We start from the raw sequence: 20,620 nt of genomic DNA, 5'->3' as shown, positions 1-20,620 counted from the left end.
TGTGTGTGTGTGTTGAGACAGCATCTTACTGCAAAGCCTTGACTGGAACTCACTGTGTAGACCAGGATGACCTCAAACTCAGAGATCCGCCTGCCTCTACCTCCCAAGGGCTGGGATTATAGGCGTGTGCCACCACCGCCCACCATGTCTCATTGTTTTAAAGTTATTTCTTAAATGCCAAGTTTTGTGGCCTTTGCTATTATGGAAATGGCTATGTAGTGACTACAGACAGTAGTCAGTGTATTCAGTGTAGTGGGTAGTTTCTGTCTGTGAGAGACAGACATGAGGGCATCTATTGTGTATGTGTATGAATATGACAGACAGGATAATATTGAGGGATGAAGCATAGTGAGCCTTAGGGAGATTTAAAAATCTGCAGCCTTCCTTTCAATTGTGTTCAGGTTAATGCCCCTCTTTTATTTTGTGTCCAGATATTTGGATAATATAGATCCCAATTTTTAAATGTGAGAATAAATGCCATGTAACAGCGAGGACTTGTTATACAGAAATATTTAACTATGATGGTTGTAATAGTTCTTGTAGTAAGACCTGGTATGATCTTAGTTTACTAGTGAGTGAATACGGAATGTCGAGGTGACAACAGCAGGGACTTTGGCAGCAGGCTCCTGCTACAGTGCATCTCTGCCATCTGCCATCTGGAACCTGGCAAATGAGCTCACAGTAATACCTTACCTTGTTGTTTTGAACATCAAATGAGAATTAATGGGATATAGTATTGCATACTGGTTTGTAATAGTCTTTCTATTTTAGCTACTACTGTTTTCCATTTTACTGTTCCTGCTGTGATGCTATTGGTCCAGATTTTCTGTCAATGAATTAACCATTTGACTGGCTATTAGATAATTTTAAAGAGTACTTCTGATTTTCTAGATGTGATGAGAATTTTATAGTTGTATAAAAGAAAATCCTCATCTTTTAGAGAGCTGTGTTTGCAAGCTTTTTAAAGGTCTGATTCCTGCAGTGAATTTAAAAAGATTCAAGGGAGTGTGGTGGGTACTCTGTGTGTATGAGTTATGCAAATATGGTAAAGTGATAGTCTCATTGAATTGTCATATTGAGTTTTCGGAGTATTTTTCTAGGTAGGGTCTATGTATCCCAGACTGACCTGGAACTACACCTGTGTTGAACAGGCTGGCCTCAAACTCATAGAGATGTGCCTTCCTCTGCGTCCTGAGTGCTGGAATTAAAAGTGTGTATCACCATGCCTGGCCAAGTATATGTATTATACCTTTTTATGTAAAATTTGAAATTTTCACAGAAATTTTTAAAGTTGCCTCTTTGTTTTTAAATATTTGTTTATATAGTTTATCTATATGAGTGTTTTGTCTGTATGTATGCTTGCAGATCTCATTATAGATGGTTGTGAGCCACCAAGTGGTTGCTGGGAATTGAACTCAGGACCTCTGGAAGAGCAGCCAGTGCTCTTACCTCTGAGCCATCTCTCCAGCCCCCCAAATATTTTTTTAAAGCTCTGGCTGTCCTGAAACTCACTCTGTAGACCAGGCTGGCCCCAGGCTCACAGAGAACCACCTGCCTCTGCCTCCTGAGTGCTGGGATTAGAGGTGTGCACACGACATGCTTTAGTGGTCACAGGACAATTTGCTGGAGTCGGCTGTCTTCCTCCACCAGTCCAGGGATTGAACTTGGGTCCTCAGGTCATCAGACTTAGTAGTAAGTGCCTTTGCTTGTTGAGCAGTCTCCTAGCCCCTAGCCTCTCTTAATTTTAGCATCATTTTTCTTTCCAGGTACAAAGAGTGCTGCCTGCCACCTCCAGTTAGCATGGCTGACACCCCGGCTGTATGTATGGCAGCATCTGTTATTAGAAATGCCAAGCAGCCCCTGCTCATCGTCGGGAAAGGTAGCACAAGAGCTCTAACTCACAGGCCGTGGGAATGTTGACTCTCTTTAGACACTATCTTCATTGTTTGTTTTTTTGTGCTCTAGTGTTTGTAATCAGAATAAGTGGTCTTTTCATCCATTTTCAAATCACAGAATTTATCCTCAGTCACCCAGAGACCTCACTTTTACAAAGAATAGTTTCATTTCTTGACTTAGAAGTAAATGTATTTTTTCTATTAGAAATATTTTGGAAAATCTAGAAAAGTTTTAGAAAAAAGAAATCTCTCCATCCAAGGAGAGATTTGGCCTTCAGCAATTTATTTTTATGTCCATTTTACATACTGTGATGATGTTATATAGACAGTTTTATATTTGCTAAACTATTTTTCTTAAAATTATTTAAACACAATTTTAACATTGAATGATATACATTGACACTTGCTGTCAAATGTTTGTTTATAGTAGCTGTAATAAACATTCTTATGCAAATGTTTTTTCCATAGTTAGGATTTATGGTAGAGCTTCAAAAAGAACTAACTAAATTAAAAGGTGGGGGTATCTGGAAGACTTTTGGGACAGTTGATAAATTGCTTACTCCTTAGGTGCCATAGAAACAATTTATATTCCTGTTAATAATTTATTATTATTGTTTTTACTTCTTTCTTTTATTTTGTATTATTTTTTGAGACAGGATTTCCTACATAGCTCAGGTTTGCCTCAAACTTACCATGTACCCTGGGCTGATTTTGAACTCACCATTGTCCTGCCTTGACCTCCAAAAAGGGTGGTTATAGGCAAGGTTGGGAATACATTCTTGTATCTGCTTGCTGCTCTAGAACCAATAGGACTACCTATGACTATGCTCATCAAGTATCACCTTCTAGGAGCCAACTGTAGAGAAACTGGAGATAGTCTTAAGAAGGTGGTGGTACTGAGGGTGTAGCCCGGTACTAGAATGTCTGCTCTTGTGCCCTGGGTTCTCGTTCCAGAGGCAGAGAAGCAAAGAAGGAAAAATCTTGAGGTCAGTGCTGAGTTCAAGGCTTTGTATGATGCATTGGTTTTTCACTGGCAAGTAACTGCTTTGAGTCTCATCACCTGACTTACAAAGGATAGCAGCTGCCTAAATAGGATATAATTAATAGCAAAGATTCGAGGTGAATTCTAGTTTTCATTCTTCCTTGAAAAGCATTTACTGACTAGTGCCTACAATAAGGCAGCAGCTGTAGGAAATATTCATGAAGGATACAGTGAAATAATAATTTCTATCCAAAGGGAATGCACTTGCTAACAAATAAGTACAGTATGCTGCTGTTTTGTTTGATTTTGTTTTGTTTGAGACAGGGTCTCTCTCTATATTCCTGACTGGCCTAGAACTTACTATGTAGACCACACTGTCCTCGAAATCACAGAGATCCACCTGCCTCTGCCTCTTCAGTGTTAGGATTAAATGTGTACACCACCATCTGAGCTAGTATATTCTTAACTTTTTATTAATACTATTTCTTTTATTTTTGAGACAGTGCCTTTCTACATAGCCCTAGCTGTCTGGAAATTACTCTGTAGACCAGGCTGGCCTTGAACTCACAGAGATCTACCTGCCTCTGCCTCCTTAGAGGATAAAAGGAGTTCAGTTTTAAATTCTTTTCAATTCTTGTATATGGTATATGTGTGTAATTTTCTTGCATGTGGATACCAAAAGTTGATACTAGGTCTCTTCTTCTGTAGCTTTCCATTAAAGGTGGGGTCTCTTACTGAACCCGGAATTCACGATGCAGCTAGAGCATCTGGCCAGTGATTCCTGGGATCCACCAGTCTGCACTTTTCCCATGCTAGGATTACATATGTGCCACCATCCTTGGGTCTGGGCTCTCCAGTGCTAGGGCTACAGATGTGTGACCACTATGCCTAGATCCAGACTTGAGTCCTCATGCTCAAGAGAGGGAGTTTTTTTTGTATGGGCGTTGGGAAAAAGAATCCAGACATGATACCCACAGCTGTACCATGAAAAAGCAGTAGTTCCCCAAGTATGTAAGGGAAACAAAGGAAGTCCAGGAAGAAAGAACTGAGTATACAAAGACATCAAGACAAGAAAAAGAGTAAGGAAACTTTCTGGCTGAAATAAAAGGGACTATTTTTCATCGCATGTGCATAGTAAACAATTCTAAGATGGCCTTTTAGTGCTGTGTGTGATACTGAATCTGAATGTACACTGTACTATTTAGTAGGATTGCATAGAGAAATGGACAGCATGCTATTAGCTCTAAAGAATATAAAATTAAAGCTGGGCAGTGATGGCACACGCCTTTAATCCCAGCACTCGAGAAATAGATGCAGGCAGATCTCTGAGCCTAGTCTACAAAGCAAGCTCCAGAACAGCCAGGACTGTTACATAGAGAAACTCTTGTCTCAAAAAACCCAAAACAACAACAAAAGAATATAAAATTAAATAACGAAAAATAATAGTGGTCATGATGACTTCAGAAGTGAAATTATTCCTACATTGTCAAAACAGTAAGTTGCTTTCAATGTCATTGAGGACATGTTTTATCTGTAGCACACAGTTGTAAAACAGGTATGTGCTCACTCAGGTAATCCTGTTACAGGTGCAGCCTTATAGAGATTCTAGAGAGATCTGCAGAGCTTTTGAAACTCACGCATCCTGCACAGTATACTGCAGAGGAGGCTTACAGGTAATATAGAGCAATTAGAGAAAGTACAGCCTTAGTTTTTCAGTGCCAAGGTCTTCTCTGCTCACTTATGTTCATGGAATTGTGGGTAGTAGTTTAGTAGGCCCCAAGCATAAAGCAGGAAAGTGAAAGCAGCAGGAGATACAAGATACAGTTTTCGTTAGGAGGTAGTCCTTCAGAATACTCACCACTATTTGTTTTCCTTTCAAGCTGATGCTTATGCAGAGAGAGTATTTGGGGTCATCTAAAAGCAAATTCACGTGATATGTTAGAGGTTCTCAGTGCCAAGTGTAACTGAATCATCCAGTGAGTTGCATTTCTTGTAGGTGCTGCTTATTCCCATGCAGAGGACAGTATCAAGAAACTGGTAGAACAGTGCAATTTGCCATTTTTGCCTACACCTATGGGGAAGGGTGTTGTCCCTGACGATCATCCAAACTGTGTGAGCGCAGCCAGATCCAGGTACGTGGTATCCCAGGTGTTTGTTTGTTTTGTTTTGTTGGCTTTTCAAAACAGGGTTTCTCTTTGTAGCCCTGACCTCGAACTCAGAGATCCTCCTGCCTCTGCCTCCTGAGTGCTGGGACTAAACGTGTGCACATCACTGCCTGGCAGTTGTTTGGAATCTTAACCAATTTCCATTTTTTCAATATTTGTAGAAATTCTTCAATTAGAATCATACTACCTAATATCTGCCTTCTGATACTAGAGTAATATGCTTACAGGACTGTCTGTAGAATCGTTGGATTCTACACAAAACAAAAGACCCAAATTTAGATGATCAAGTTACTCAAAATTTGTGAAAACACAAGTTGGTCTCAGTTATTTGGACACTAGGTGAAAATGCTTATAGGATATTTTAGAAAGCTTTTCCATACTGAGGATGGAGCTCAGTTGGGTGAGTGCTTACCTAGCAGCTCCTGCATTGCATAAATTGGGCATGGTGGCACATGTCATTAATCCCATCCCTGAGGAGGTAGATATAAGAAAATCAGAAGTTTGAAGTCATCCTCCTACATAGAGAATTTGAGGCTAACCTGGGCAACATGAGACCGTGCCTTGGGGAAAAAAGAGTGAGATTCTGGAATACAAATGATGTTTATAATACGTGCTCTACTCCTAGAAATCAGTGTGAAGTATGCAGTGAGATACAAGTACAGGGGTTGGGAGACTGGGTGTGGCTCCCCAGGGTGCTTTTCTAGCATGCATGAGGTCCTGGCTCCATCCCCAGAAACACCTACAAACCAAAACCTACCGAGGCGTAATAGTGCATACATGTAATAGTGCATACATGTAATAGTGCATACATGTAATAGTGCATACATGTAACCCCAGCATTTGGAGGCCGAGGGAAGAGGATCACAAGTTGTTAAAAAAATAAAACAAACCAATATCCTATCTTCAAAACAAAACAAAACAGCAGCATATTATGTCCTTGTGTGTGTGTGAGATGGGGTATGTCTTGGGGGAGGTGCACACATGCAGGTGTGAATGCCAAAGCGTCCTTAGGCTTCTTCTCAGTCACATTCCCCCTTAGCTGGGAGACAGGGTCTCTCACTGAGCCTTAAGCTTGCCAGTTTGACGAGGCACCTGGCTTCTGCCTCTCCCCACCTGGCCCACCCCAGTGTCCAGGTGGGGACTGCACCACAGCAGTCAGTCTTTACTGAGGGTCCAAACTCAGGTCCTGATGCCTGCGCAGCAAGCATTGTCACTGAGCCATCTCCCAGTCTTCCAAACTATTTTAACTTACTCTAGAAGCTGCAAATTATTTAGACTTCAAAAATATTTTATAACAGTTCAAGCAAAAATCATCAGTATGTTTGTTGTTCTTGTTAAGTGTTTTTCTTTCTTTTTATATAGGGCTTTGCAGTTTGCTGATGTGATTGTGTTATTTGGTGCGAGACTAAACTGGATATTACATTTTGGACTGCCTCCAAGATACCAGGCAGATGTGAAGTTTATTCAGGTACTGAGGGCCTCGGATCAGCTCTGTGCTTCTTTGTTCTCCTGGGCTTTTGTGAAGAACCCTTTCTCTCACAGAAATAGATTTCACAAATTACCTAACTTAATTACAGGTACCAAACCTACAAAGTGTCTTGTGCTAATTCTAATGAGAAAAGCTCTCAAGGTTACGTTTGAAACACTTTGAAAAGCATAATTTACCTCTTCACAGTTGGGGTGTATTTAAAGACAGAAAAAGAGGGGCTTAAGGGGGGTGGTAGACTGAAGTCACACCCTCAGCCTTGTGAGGAGGTGAATTTTTCTCTTAGATGCCAAACTTCTGTCAGCCTTTGGAAATCTCTAAGTGCTTTCACTGCCTTCAACCTGAATGTCTGGGAAGTACCCTAACCTGTGCTGTGACACTACATGTATGTGCCTGGCACCTGCTGAGGCCACAAGAGGGCACCACATACCATGCAACAGGGTAACAGATGATTGTGAGCCTCCCGGAGAGTGCTGGGACTCAGCTGAGGTCCTCAAAGAGCAGCCAGGGATCTTAACTTCTGAGTCATCTCTCTAGCCCTTCTCAAGTTTTTGTTGTTGTTTGGCTGTATTTTTTATTTCTAATTTTTTTGTTTGTTTCTTTTGTTTTGTTTTTGTTTTTGTTTTTCCAGACAGGGTTTCTCTGTGTAGTCCCAGCTGTCCTGGAACTCACTTTGTAGACCAGGCTGGCCTGGAACTCAGAGCTCCACCTGCCTCTGCCTCCCAAGTGCAGGATTAAAGGCTTCACCACCACTGGCTGCAACAGCCTTTCTTAAAGGTTTTTAAGAGCTTGCTGCTCTTCCAGAGGACCAGGGTTCAATTCTCAGCATTGCATGGCAGCTCACAACCATCTGTTACTCCTGTCTAAAGTACTTAATGCTCTCTTCTGCCTTCTTTGCTTACCAGGCACACATGTGATATGCCGACATACATGCAGGCAAAACACTCATGCACAGAAAATAGATTGTAAGATAAAAATCATTTTTAAAGTTTGTTCAAAACAAAAAAAGACCAAACATGGCTTGTACTTCAGGTTTTTCTCTTTTTTAGATTGATATCTGTGCAGAAGAATTGGGGAATAATGTAAGACCTTCTGTGACTTTGCTGGGAGACATAAATGCTGTTTCTAAACAGGTAAAGCCTTTCTCTGAGTTTTAGTTTTGGTCTCTGCGGGCAGTCAACTCTGGATTTCTCTTGATTTAGTTGGTGGCATGTCTAGTGACATCAGTTTTAAACTAAGTTTATGATAGAAAACTAACTTTAACTTTGGGACTTAGTAAATTCAGCTTCTTGTACATTGTTGAAATTTGTGGAAGCCAAGCATTTTAGAACACTAATTTAATATCATGAAAATTTAAGGTCATTCAAACCAGAATTCAGTAAGTAGAGTCCTGCCTGCTTTCTGAAAAAATTACAATATGGCTTTAGTTAAACTTGACTTATATAATGGAAAAACCTGACAGTATATTTTTTAGGTACTAAAATGATTTTTACTCTTCAAGCTATAATCAGGGACTTGTCTGGCTTTCTACTTATGTGTAATCTCTAGATATCATTGTGGCAGGAGGTAAAATGGTCACATTTGTCACTTGATTTGTATGATGCTGCTTATCTTGAGTGCTCAGCATTGAGGAGCAGATGCAGTCCCTGTCACATGTGCAGTAACTCTCAGCACTTGGTCGTGTCACTTGCTCACCATCCCCCCCCGTCAGCTGCTCGCCCTCACTGAAGGAGAAAAGAAGAGGGAGCCAGGCAAAGCGCAGAGCAGAGCAGTGACTGTCCTTCTTTAGGAAGGTGACTCTACACAGGAGAGAAGACAGCAGTGACTGTCCTTCTTTAGGAAGGTGACTTTACACAGGAGAGAAGACAGCAGTGACTGTCCTTCTTTAGGAAGGTGACTTTACACAGGAGAGAAGACAGCAGTGACTGTCCTTCTTTAGGAAGGTGACTTTACACAGGAGAGAAGAGAGCAGTGACTGTCCTTCTTTAGGAAGGTGACTTTACACAGGAGAGAAGAGAGCAGTGACTGTCCTTCTTTAGGAAGGTGACTCTACACAGGAGAGAAGAGAGCAGTGACTGTCCTTCTTTAGGAAGGTGACTTTACACAGGAGAGAAGAGAGCAGTGACTGTCCTTCTTTAGGAAGGTGACTTTACACAGGAGAGAAGAGAGCAGTGACTGTCCTTCTTTAGGAAGGTGACTTTACACAGGAGAGAAGAGAGCAGTGACTGTCCTTCTTTAGGAAGGTGACTCTACACAGGAGAGAAGAGAGCAGTGACTGTCCTTCTTTAGGAAGGTGACTTTACACAGGAGAGAAGAGAGCAGTGACTGTCCTTCTTTAGGAAGGTGACTTTACACAGGAGAGAAGAGAGCAGTGACTGTCCTTCTTTAGGAAGGTGACTTTACACAGGAGAGAAGAGAGCAGTGACTGTCCTTCTTTAGGAAGGTGACTTTACACAGGAGAGAAGAGAGCAGTGACTGTCCTTCTTTAGGAAGGTGACTTTACACAGGAGAGAAGAGAGCAGTGACTGTCCTTCTTTAGGAAGGTGACTTTACACAGGAGAGAAGAGAGCAGTGACTGTCCTTCTTTAGGAAGGTGACTTTACACAGGAGAGAAGAGAGCAGTGACTGTCCTTCTTTAGGAAGGTGACTCTACACAGGAGAGAAGAGAGCAGTGACTGTCCTTCTTTAGGAAGGTGACTCTACACAGGAGAGAAGAGAGCAGTGACTGTCCTTCTTTAGGAAGGTGACTCTACACAGGAGAGAAGAGAGCAGTGACTGTCCTTCTTTAGGAAGGTGACTTTACACAGGAGAGAAGAGAGCAGTGACTGTCCTTCTTTAGGAAGGTAACTCTACACAGGAGAGAAGAGAGCAGTGACTGTCCTTCTTTAGGAAGGTGACTTTACACAGGAGAGAAGAGAGCAGTGACTGTCCTTCTTTAGGAAGGTGACTTTACACAGGAGAGAAGAGAGCAGTGACTGTCCTTCTTTAGGAAGGTAACTCTACACAGGAGAGAAGAGAGCAGTGACTGTCCTTCTTTAGGAAGGTGACTTTACACAGGAGAGAAGAGAGCAGTGACTGTCCTTCTTTAGGAAGGTGACTCTACACAGGAGAGAAGACAGCAGTGACTGTCCTTCTTTAGGAAGGTGACTCTACACAGGAGAGAAGAGAGCAGTGACTGTCCTTCTTTAGGAAAGGTGACTTTACACAGGAGAGAAGAGAGCAGTGACTGTCCTTCTTTAGGAAGGTGACTTTACACAGGAGAGAAGAGAGCAGTGACTGTCCTTCTTTAGGAAGGTGACTTTACACAGGAGAGAAGAGCGCAGTGACTGTCCTTCTTTAGGAAAGGTGACTTTACACAGGAGAGAAAAGCTTTTTGGTTTTGTTTTCTTGTTTTTAGCTTTTGGAACAGTTTGACAAAACCCCATGGCAGTTCCCCACAGACAGCAGGTGGTGGGAGACTCTGAGAGAGAAAATGAAGAGCAATGAAGCTGTTTCCAAGGTAACGTGGGGCCACTTGGCACTCAAGACCCTGCAGGTTGGGGAGTCGCTTGGTCCTCCCGTAGTGAGGCCTAGGCAGTTTTAGGAAGCACAGCATTGTGTATGCTTAGGGATCAGCAAGGGTGCTGCTGGGCACAGCTCTCAAGAGAGCCACAAACCAGAAGTCAGATCAGAGCCCGTGAAAACTGGTAGTGAAGCCAGGCATGCTGGGCACGCCTTCCATCCCAGCACTCAGGAGGCAGAGGCAGACGGAGCTCTGTGAGTTCAAGACCAGCCTGGTCTACAGAGTGAGTTACAGGACAACCAGAGCTACACAGAGAAACCCAATGTTGGAAAAAGAAAGATATTAAAGTTTCAACCATGTAAACAGTTAAGAAAAAAACATGTGTATGCCCATGTGGATGTTTGTACTTTACCTTGAAAAAGGCCTCAAGCTCCTTGCATAATTGAGCATCCAGAGGGTTATGGTTCTTGAGTTGCAGTGAAGTGATAGAAAAAAGCAGTCTGTCCTTGCAAAGTTTTCAGTTTGATTTTGGTCGATAATATCACAGTTAAATCCTAGGGCATAGAAAAATTGATGCAGAAATGTCACCTTACATCCTAGGGCATGTTAGATATGGTTATCTGCGCTAAAGTTTCAAGGCATGTGGGTGTAATAAACAGTTAGTTCCTTCAGTAAAGTGGGAAGTTTGATCCGTGTATATGATCTACCCCCACACACTGCCACTTATCTTTTCTGTCGCCGCTGGAAACTCTTGCAGCTTTCACGTCTGCCCTTGTGACTTTGCCTCATAATGAAGGTTTGGAGAGTTTTGAAATCACCACTAATCCTTACCAGTCAGTATTACAGTGAGTTACTTTGGCGGTGTTGGTGTTTTCTGTTAGCATCATTGTAAATAAGCACTTCTCTTTGACTGTCAGATGAGATGTTGGATTTTCTTCTTTTTACTGTTTTGTGTATTCATGTGTATCTTGGGTGCAGTGTTCAGTATACACCTAGGGTTTCTTCTGTTTAAGTTAATTCATTTTATTTTTTGTAAGTATGTATATATGTGTACCATGGGTGCCTAGTGCCCTCGGAGGTAAGGTGGAACTGAAATTTTGGATAGTTGTGAACTACCATATGTGTGCAGGGAGCCCATCCTGAGTCCTCTGTAAGAGCAAGTGCCTGTATCACAAATAATAAAATGCAGAGACAGACATTGGGGTTAAAGCTGAAGATCAGAGAAACAAAGTGTCCGCCACTAGAGTTCTCACCTCTGCCAATGCTCAGACCAAAGGGCGATCCGCTGAACCTCAGACTCATCTCTAGACTGCATCTGTCTCCATCAAACCTCAGACTGCACTGAGCTGTCTCCTCCTGCTGTTTAGTCCTCTCTAGTGCTGGGATTAAATGTGTGGAATCCCAAGTGCTGAGATCATCTTTGTGTGAGCTCTGTTTCTCTTTTAGACTGGCCAATTTTGTGTAGCTCAGTGTGGCCTTGAACTCACAGAGATCCGTCTGCCTCTATCTCCCGAGTGCTGGGCTTAAAGTTGTGCACCACCACTGCCTGGCCTCTATGACTGTGGCTGGTTTTGCACTCTGATCTTCAGGCAAACTTTACTTGTTAGATATAAGCAGAGTATTGCCACAAGTGCCCTTGACCACTGAACTATCTCTCCAGCCCAACCTAGGATTTCCTCCTGATAGAATGATACATTTGCAAATTTGAAATCTGTCATCATAGAGTAAGTTTGTAATTTCCACCAAACATTATAGCAGAACTGATGTGGCTAACTCCACGATGCAGGAAAATCTTAATCGGTGACTATTTCTACTGCCAAGAGTCAGTCTCAGTTCTGTTTTCTGTTACTGTAAATAATGCACCTTGTCCCTAGGATCCCCTTGGGGTTTGCTCCTGTCTGCTCTAGGGTGTGGGGGTCTTTCCTGGATCGTGGTGAAGCCTCCAGCAGAGCAGGGTAGACAGGTGAGGCTGGGAGCTGGGGACCAAAGAGAGCATTTTAGTTTTAAATTTAGGACCATACTTCAGGTAAAATTGTTCTGAAAATAGTTAATACAGTGTTTTTCTAAGAGTGTCAGGCGAGATTGTTCTGTTGGTTTGACCCAGTGCTGCTCAGCCATCTCTAGGTTACCAGCAGGTCATGGGCAATTCCCCAGCTTATTCATTGTGTCCCAAACTTGTACTCTATAGACATTGTTCTTAGCTTGGTCCTGGGTTGTTCACAGTTCAAACAGTAGCCACTGTTCAGCTATTTGGGGATCTTCTAGCTTATTGGTGGTATTGAATTGTTCCAAAATAACTTTGGTAATAGCTTATTGACATTGGTTGTTTTCATCATGTCCCAATATAATTTAGTATATATTTACCTCTATTTTTAGGAATTAGCTTCCAAAAAATCCCTCCCTATGAATTATTACACAGTATTCTACCATGTTCAAGAGCAGTTGCCCAGAGACTGTTTTATAGTAAGCGAGGGAGCAAATACTATGGACATTGGCCGGACTGTGCTTCAGAACTACCTTCCTCGTCACAGGTAAGACTCTAAGAAAGAAATGACAGTGCAATTTCATTTGAAACCACAGTAATGCCGATTAAGAAAAATATTTGAGAACTGTATGTGTCTAGTGTATAAGAACATTTCATAAGTGTATTTTTAAATTTTCTTTAGATTTATTTAGTTTATCTTATGTGTGTGTTTTCCTGCATACATGTATGTGCCTGCCTGGTGTCCTCAGAGGCCAGAAGAGGGTTTTCGGATCCTCTGGCACTGAAGTTACAGGCAGTTGTAAGCCTCTATGTGGATACTAGGAATCAAACTCAGGTCTTCTGGAAAAACAACAAGTGCTCCTAATCTCTGAGCCATCTCTCTAGCCCTACATAAGTGTATTCTTGTTTTGCTTTGTTTTTTTGAGACAGGGTTTCTCTGTGTAACCCTGGCTGTCCTGAAACTCACTCTGTAGACCAGGCTGGCCTCAAACTCAGAGAGATTCACTTGCCTCTGCCTCCCAAGTGCTGGGATTAAAGATGTGCACCACCACCACCACCTGTCTCAAGTATATTTTTAAGTGAGATTTTATAGTTTTATACTTTTAATGCTTCATAATTCTTGGTATAATGTAATGATTTCTGTTCTCAGTGTTCTAAGATTATATTTGCATTCATCTAAGCAATTTTGAGTGACTTTTTCCTTTCATGCCACTATCCTTAACAAATTCCTTCCTTATATTCCCAAAAGTTTATATTAAAGAAAAATGTCTATTAAGCTTTTCCATATAGACTGAAAGGTTCGTGCCCTCTCTACCCTGTGTGACCTGTGCAAGACTGTTTGATCTTGGCTTTGCTCCTAACAGGCTGGATGCTGGTACCTTTGGAACAATGGGCGTTGGTTTGGGGTTTGCTATTGCAGCTGCTGTAGTGGCTAGAGACAGAAGTCCTGGGAAGCGGGTCATCTGTGTGGAAGGAGACAGTGCTTTCGGATTTTCTGGCATGGAAGTGGAAACCATCTGCAGGTAAGACAGCATAAATCATAGCATCTTACACTCATAAATATGAGAATCTATAATTCTTACTTGCTTCACAAACAGGTGTCCTGGCACAGCAGTGTTTTGAGGTTCCTAGTTACAAACTTTCTTGTACAAACCCCCACTCTATCAGCATGAGGACTCCCCCAAACACTTTCCCCAGGCGTATTTAAGTTATAATGAAACTGTTCTGTATAGTGCTCTTAGCAGGGTTTTTGTGAGACGTGTTTTGGGACTTTCAAAGCTTTCGTATATAAAACCAACAAGGTCAAACCAGGCTTGGCAATGCACTCCTGTAATCCCAGCATTGGGGTTAGAGATGGCAGTGAAGGCAGAAGGATCTGGAGTTCAAGGTTATCCTCAGCCGCATAACAAGGTCAAGGCCAGCCTGGGCTACATGAACCCGTGTGTTAGGGGAAGCACCGTCTGTTAGAAGTCTGTATTGTCAACCACTTGACATATGCCAAAAAGATGATGTATGAAGAGAATTTAGCCTTTTAGAGGGTGATAAGTCTCTTCTAGCTTGGAGAACAAATAGTTGGCGCATTCATGTTATTTAGTTTTGTCGTTACCACAAGCCCTCACCGGGGGGGGGGGTGTATGACATACATACATGCATACATATATGCTTTCCATCTTTGCTCTACTGCTTGAGACATTTGGATGCTTGTGTTCTGTACTGATCATGCCTTGCTGCTGTGATTGAGATGCAGACTGGGGATTAGTGGCTGTGTCTGTCACAGCGTCCAGCGTGAGCTGACTGTCATTGAGGCACTCAGCAACAGGATGAGACTCTTCAGACAGTGTCCTGGGAACTGTGTACAAATAGGCCTGGGAGGGTAGGGAATGGAGAAGGTGTTTCCCTTGTAACTGTCTGGAAAAGGTTAGTGATTTCAGGTCCATAGCTAAGCAGACTACCAGCCCCTAGTCTTGAATACATCCTACAGCTGCGATGCTTCTATCATGGCTTGAGGTTTTTTATTAGGATAAGAAATGCCTAATTTCCTTCTTAATATTGAAAAAACTTATTAAAATGTCTATTTTAAGTAAAAGTTTCAGTTTTAAGAAAAGAAATTGCTTTAGAAAGAATGATGTCTTCATAGTTTACTTTTACTTTTAGGTACAACTTGCCAATCATACTCTTGGTTGTAAACAATAATGGAATCTACCAAGGTTTGGATGCAGACACTTGGGAAAAAACGTTAAATTTTCAAGAAGCTGTTACAGCGTGAGTATAGTTACATTCTGTAACAACAATGCATAGTTACATTCTGTTGGATATTTAGTCTGTCTTTTAGAAGTTTGCTGGATTGGAATGTGCCTACATGCTATAAACTGGTTAGTTTGTCAGCCCTTTTAAAGGGCAGAAGCCTCCTCTTCATGGTCCCTTTTTATACAACTACCCATGATTGTTTACATCAGGGAGCCACTGAGGACTCAGATCACAATCTGCGATGTCTACACTAGGGCAGCAACAGTGCTGTTATTTATACCAGGGAGGACTGTTGATGCTGTATTAATCCAGAGTGAGGGCAAGCAGACGAGACCAGCTTTCCTTCTGTCGCGTCCTGTCATGAGGACTGCCCTGGGGAGGTGTGGCCCCGAGGTGGGTCTTCCCACTCAAGTGATCCAGTTCCGAGAACACCCTCGAGACATGCCCAGCTGCTTGGGTGTCAGCCTTCACGGGAGCTGGCATGTCACTTGTCATTTACAGACCTTCCTTTCTTTCCCGCAAGGCTAACCCTTCGTCATCTGATGGCAGAGTCAAACGAAGACTGTTAGAACTGCCATGGGATTGACAAATAAAAATCACCGAGAAAGCTGAGGATAGAGAAGAGTTCCAGGAAATGTTTTTCCATAACCATTTGTACTAACTACTTTTCAGTGTTGTGATAAACACTATGACCAAGGCAACTTATATATAAGCAGAGTTCAGCTGGACGACAGCCCTAGAGGGCCACAGTTATGATGATGGGGCGAAGGCATGGCACTGGAGCAACAGTGGAGCTCACATTTTTAATATTTTCGTTCTTTAGTTGGTTTTACATACCAACCACAGTTCCACCTCCTCCCCTTCCCCCACTGCCCTGTAACCCACCCCACCCACTCCTCAGACAGGGTAAGGCCCCCAAGGCCCCAAGGGCAGTCAGCAAAGCCTGGCACATTCAGTTGAGGCAGGACAAAGACCCCTCCCCCCATATCAAGGATCCCACCGTATGGAATGGGCTTCCAAAAGCCAGCTCATGCACTAGGCATAGATCCTGGTCCAACCGCCAGGGATCCACAAACAGACCAACCTTCACAACTGTCGCCCACAGTCAGAGGGCCTGTTTCGGTCCCTTGCAGGATCCCCAGCTGTTAGTCTAGAGTCTGTGAGAGAGGCAGAGAGAGCACACTGGGAATGGCATAGTGTTTTGAAACCTCAAAGCCTGTCCCCAGTGGCACACCTTCCAACAAGGCCTCACTTCATAATTCTTCCCAGATAGTTCCACCGTGGGGACCAAGCATCCAGGCATAGGCATCTATCATCCAGGCATAGGCATCTATCATCCAGGCATAGGCATCTATCATCCAGGCATAGGCATCTATCATCCAGGCATAGGCATCTATCATCCAGGCATAGGCATCTATCATCCAGGCATAGGCATCTATCATCCAGGCATAGGCATCTATCATCCAGGCATAGGCATCTATCATCCAGGCATAGGCATCTATCATCCAGGCATAGGCATCTATCATCCAGGCATAGGCATCTATGGAGGCCCTTCTCATTCAAACCACCATGCCACGCCTCTCGGTTTCATTCTAGTTGATAATGTAAACTACTATCTGGTGCAGTAGCCCCAATCAAGTTACTACTTAATTTAGTTAAAAATAAGTAAAGTGAAAAGTCTAGTTTCTGGGCTGAGGGTGTGGTTCGGTTGGGAGATTACTTGCTTCTTAAGCACAAAGCTCTAAATTTGATCACCATCATGTCTTACTTTGGGAGTGTTGGAGCACACCTATCATTCAGAATGTAGATACAAGAAGATCAGCAATTCAAGGCCGTCCTTGGCTGCATAGTAAGTCTAGGCCAGCTTGAGTTACATAAAACTTTGTCAGTTGATGGCACTACTTGCAGATAATCTGATGCCCTCTTCTGGCTTCCTTGGGCACATCACACCTCTGGTACACAGACTTACATGCCAGCAAAACACCCGTATACATATAAAATAAAAATAAATCTTTTGTTGCTGGGCATAGTGGCATGCACCTTTAATCCCAGCACTCGAGAGGCAAAGGCAAACAGATCTCTGAGTTTGAGTTCAGGCCAGCCTGCTCAACAAACTGAGTTCTGGGACAACCAGGGCTACACAGAGAAACCCTGCCTTAAAATCAATCAATCAATTATCAGTCAGTCTTTTAAAAAAGTCTAGTTAAAAAAATCCAAATACAGTATGGCTGCCATATTATATATGAAACATTCTTATCATTTCTGAAAGTTGCCATATAAACAGTAAGAATTAACAGAGAGCCAGGTGTAGCAACATATACTTGTAGTCCACCTATTCTATCTGGAAATTGGAACAGAGAATCATTTGAGCTGATGAGTCTAAGACATGTCAGGACTCCATCATATACAAAAAAAAAAAAGACTCAGTTGAAAATATGGGGGAGACTAATGAGTGCTTGGGAGGCTGAGACGAGAGGATCCAGAGTTGAGTTTGCCATCCTGAGCTATACACTGAGCTCCAGGCCAATCTCTGCTGCACAGCAAGGTCCTGTCTCAGATCAAGCAACACTAAGCAGAAAGTCATGTGCCGGCGTCTGAGCTCTGATGGTGCTGCCTCCATACCATGCCCTCTGCTGGTTCTGAGTGCTAAGCAGCCAGCTGTATCAAGGGACACATGACGTGGGCCAGACTGCCCCATGACCTTGCCAGTTAGCACCCTGAAGATTTACATGACCACACACATCACAGCCTGCAGCCACGGGACTTTTATTTATTGTTTATATGAGATGGAGTAAGGGAAAGACAGGGTAAACTACATTTGTTTTACATACTTCTTACATAGAGCTGTTCTGAAAGAAAAGTATGCCTGTGGGTAGGTCAGCTTACATTTTTCACAGATAATGTTGAGAATTTCTCTTTTCTATAAGCTGAAAGGTTTAAATTTTGTGGGTTTACAATTGCTTTTCAGTGTCCCTCCAATGTGTCTCTTGCCAAACTCACATTATGAGCAGGTCATGACTGCATTTGGAGGCAAAGGGTATTTTGTAAAAACACCAGAAGAACTCCAAAACTCTCTGAGGCAGACACTGGAAGACACAAGTAAACCCTGTCTTATCAACATCATGATTGAACCACAGAGCACACGGAAGGCCCAGGTAAGTTCAGTTGCTAGGCAGAAAGCAAGAAACGAATATTCTCTCCCTGAAAGGCACACCCCCTGCTGTCCAGAGTTCCTCCTCAGTTTGTTTCTGAGTTTGAGATTTTGTTACGTGTGCTTGTTAGAGTGACAAGTGAGCAAAGCCAGCCTCAGTCCCCACCACAGGAGCTCACAGATCAGCAGGGGAAGTGGACAGACAGTAGGGTGCCTCACAGCTCAGTGCTACTCGACAGAGCAAGGATGTGACCGGACCCAAGAAATGCATAGGTGTCACAGGCAAAGCTTAAGTTATAGTAGTGCTTAAGCTGAGATCTGAAGAGTTAGCGAGGAGGAGATGGAGAGGCGGGGCTCTGTGTGGAGGGGAGCAGGCCAGGACAGAGGGCGGAAAGAGAAGAAAACGCATCAGCAGTGTAGGTGACCTGCACTCGGTGCGTCGGTTGTGTGGCCTCTTGTGCGTAGTGACTCAGTGGCTAGTACCCTCCCTTGGTTCCTAGACACAGATCTGCTGTCAGTCTCTCTCTTCTTTGAGCAAGATGGGCACCCATGGGCAGATACTGAGCAGTCAATAAAACACAGCAACTAATTTGAAAACTGTTGCATATAAGTTCTGCTTAAATTCTGTTTGTGTAAAGGTAGACATCAGAGACTTCAGAATTTATCTTAAAGCCAAGAGAAAGGGTACCAGGAACAGAGCCCACTGGTCAGGCAGATGAACACACATAGGATAAGCCGGGGAGCGGGCAGGTGGCCTTGGCTGGGGTCTTTCCAATCCTTGTAAGGCTCTCCTTCAAATCTGTTCTACAGTTTTCCTCTGAATGTCATTTGGGTGTTTCTGGAGAAGTATAAACTATCACCCCCATTAGTCATTCTGTAGGATTCTTTTTCTTCATTTTTCTAATCTTTTTTTTAATTTAAATTAGAAACAATCTTTTTTCACATGTCAATCCCAGCTCCCTCTCCTTCCCCTCCTCCCCCACTCTCCACCAACCCCTAAGACCCCCTGCCCAATTCCCACTCTACTCCCCAGGGAGGGTGAGGCTTTCCATGGGTAATCTCCAGAGTCTGTCATTTCATCCAGGGCAAGGCCTGGACCCTCCCCCATGTGTCCAGGCTGAAAGCATCCCTCAATGTGGGATGGGCACCCAAAGTCCATTTGTATGCCAGGGATAAATACTGATATGCTACTCAAGACATCATAGATTACCTAGGCCTCCTCACTGACACCCACGTTCAGGGGGTCTGGATCAGTCCCATGCTGGCCTCTCAGCCATCAGTCTGGGGTCCATGAGCTCCCCCTTGTTCAGGTCAGCTGTCTCTGTGGGTTTCACCAGCCCGGTCTTGACCCCTTTGCTCATCACTCCTCCCTCTCTGCAACTGGGTTCCAGGAGTTCAGTTCAGTGTTTAGCTGTGAGTGTCTGCCTCTGCTTCCATCAGCCACTGGATGAAGGTTCTAGATTGGCATATAAGGTAGTCATCAATCTCATTATCAGGGAAGGGCATTTAAGGTAGCCTCTCCACTATTGCTTAGTTTGCCAGTTGGTGTCATAGAATTATTCTTATATTAAATACTTTAACATTTTTTACCTTCATTCCAGTGGAATTCTGACACATTTTCATTTCCAAGCTTTTTTTAAATAAATGTTTGTCCATCACCACTTGCCACTGATTCACAATGCAGGCTGTTTCCTACTTTGTGAAGAATGTCTCTGTGGCAGTGGTTCTCAACCTTCCTAATGCTGCGACCCTTTAATACAGTTCATCATGTTGTGGTGACCCCAACCATAAATTTTTTTGCTACTTCATAACCGTAATTTTGCTATTGTTATGTATCATAATGTAAATATTTTTGGAAGTAGGGGTTTGCTGAAGGGGCCATGACCCCAGGTTGAGAACCATTGTTCTATGGTAACTGTGTGTTAGCCAAGTGGGGAGGACAATGTTAGTCCTATAAAACGCTCTGCAGTTCCTCCTGTTTGTGCTTCTCAGACTTGGGATCATGGTCTCATCTTCTCTGCTGAGTAAATTTTGTTTCTTTCTAATTCTGGTTTTCTGTGTCCTGATTACTGTTAGTGGAAGAAGAATCAGAAAAAAATGAGTTTCCTAGGCTGCTTTATACAAGACCAATTAATTTTTAGCTCCTTTTGACTAGACCAAACACAAACCTGATTTTACCACAATTGTATAGTTCTTCTAGATTTTAAAGCAATTACAGTGAGTCTAATGCAATTATTTCTTCTGACTGAATGTTGTCCTTTTTTTTTTCTCTAGGATTTTCACTGGCTCACCCGTTCTAACATGTGAATAAACTAGTTGATAGTTTTGAGGAATTTTCTCTTTCCAGCAAGGTAGAATTTACTTTCTCTAGCAAAATTACCACACTGCTAAAATTGTATCTTAAAATGTTTTAAATTAAGTTTTATTGTAAAGAATTTGATTAAAAACAGAAAAGATTTCTATAATTTGTTATGGCTTTGGGTCTTATTGAATGATCCTGAAGGCCAATGCTAAAGGCTTGGTCACAAGCTGGTGGCCCTGCTGGAGGTGGTGGAGTCTTTAGGAAGTGGCCTGGAGTAGAGACGTTGCTGGACGTGCACCCCCATCCCCCCAAGCCCATTTCCCAGATACCTGAGATGAGCAAGCCCCCTCATGAGTTCCCTATCATGATAGACCCCAGGCCCAAAAACAAAAGGGCCAAGTGCCA

General features: G+C 42.9%; 1 protein-coding gene across 2 annotated transcripts in view; it reads left to right on the top strand.

Annotated features, from left to right (window-relative positions):
• Positions 1-20,378, top strand: part of Hacl1 (2-hydroxyacyl-CoA lyase 1) — a 34,130-nt gene extending 13,752 nt beyond the window's left edge. For both annotated transcript variants that reach the window (XM_040747746.1, XM_040747747.1), the window contains 10 exons: positions 1,767-1,879; positions 4,874-5,009; positions 6,405-6,510; positions 7,578-7,661; positions 9,926-10,027; positions 12,407-12,561; positions 13,379-13,537; positions 14,670-14,777; positions 17,731-17,917; positions 20,188-20,378. In XM_040747746.1, coding sequence (XP_040603680.1) covers positions 1,767-1,879; positions 4,874-5,009; positions 6,405-6,510; positions 7,578-7,661; positions 9,926-10,027; positions 12,407-12,561; positions 13,379-13,537; positions 14,670-14,777; positions 17,731-17,917; positions 20,188-20,220 — 1,183 coding nt within the window. In that variant the 3' untranslated portion in view covers positions 20,221-20,378. The remainder of the gene's footprint in view (positions 1-1,766; positions 1,880-4,873; positions 5,010-6,404; positions 6,511-7,577; positions 7,662-9,925; positions 10,028-12,406; positions 12,562-13,378; positions 13,538-14,669; positions 14,778-17,730; positions 17,918-20,187) is intronic.
• Positions 20,379-20,620: the final 242 nt, after the last annotated feature.

The sequence above is a fragment of the Mesocricetus auratus genome, unplaced genomic scaffold, assembly GCF_017639785.1.
Source record: "Mesocricetus auratus isolate SY011 unplaced genomic scaffold, BCM_Maur_2.0 Super-Scaffold_100006, whole genome shotgun sequence".
In the NCBI taxonomy this organism is placed as follows: Eukaryota; Metazoa; Chordata; class Mammalia; order Rodentia; family Cricetidae; genus Mesocricetus; species Mesocricetus auratus.
The sequence above is the reverse complement of the archived record's forward strand: the minus strand, read 5'-3'. Positions and strand labels throughout refer to the sequence as shown.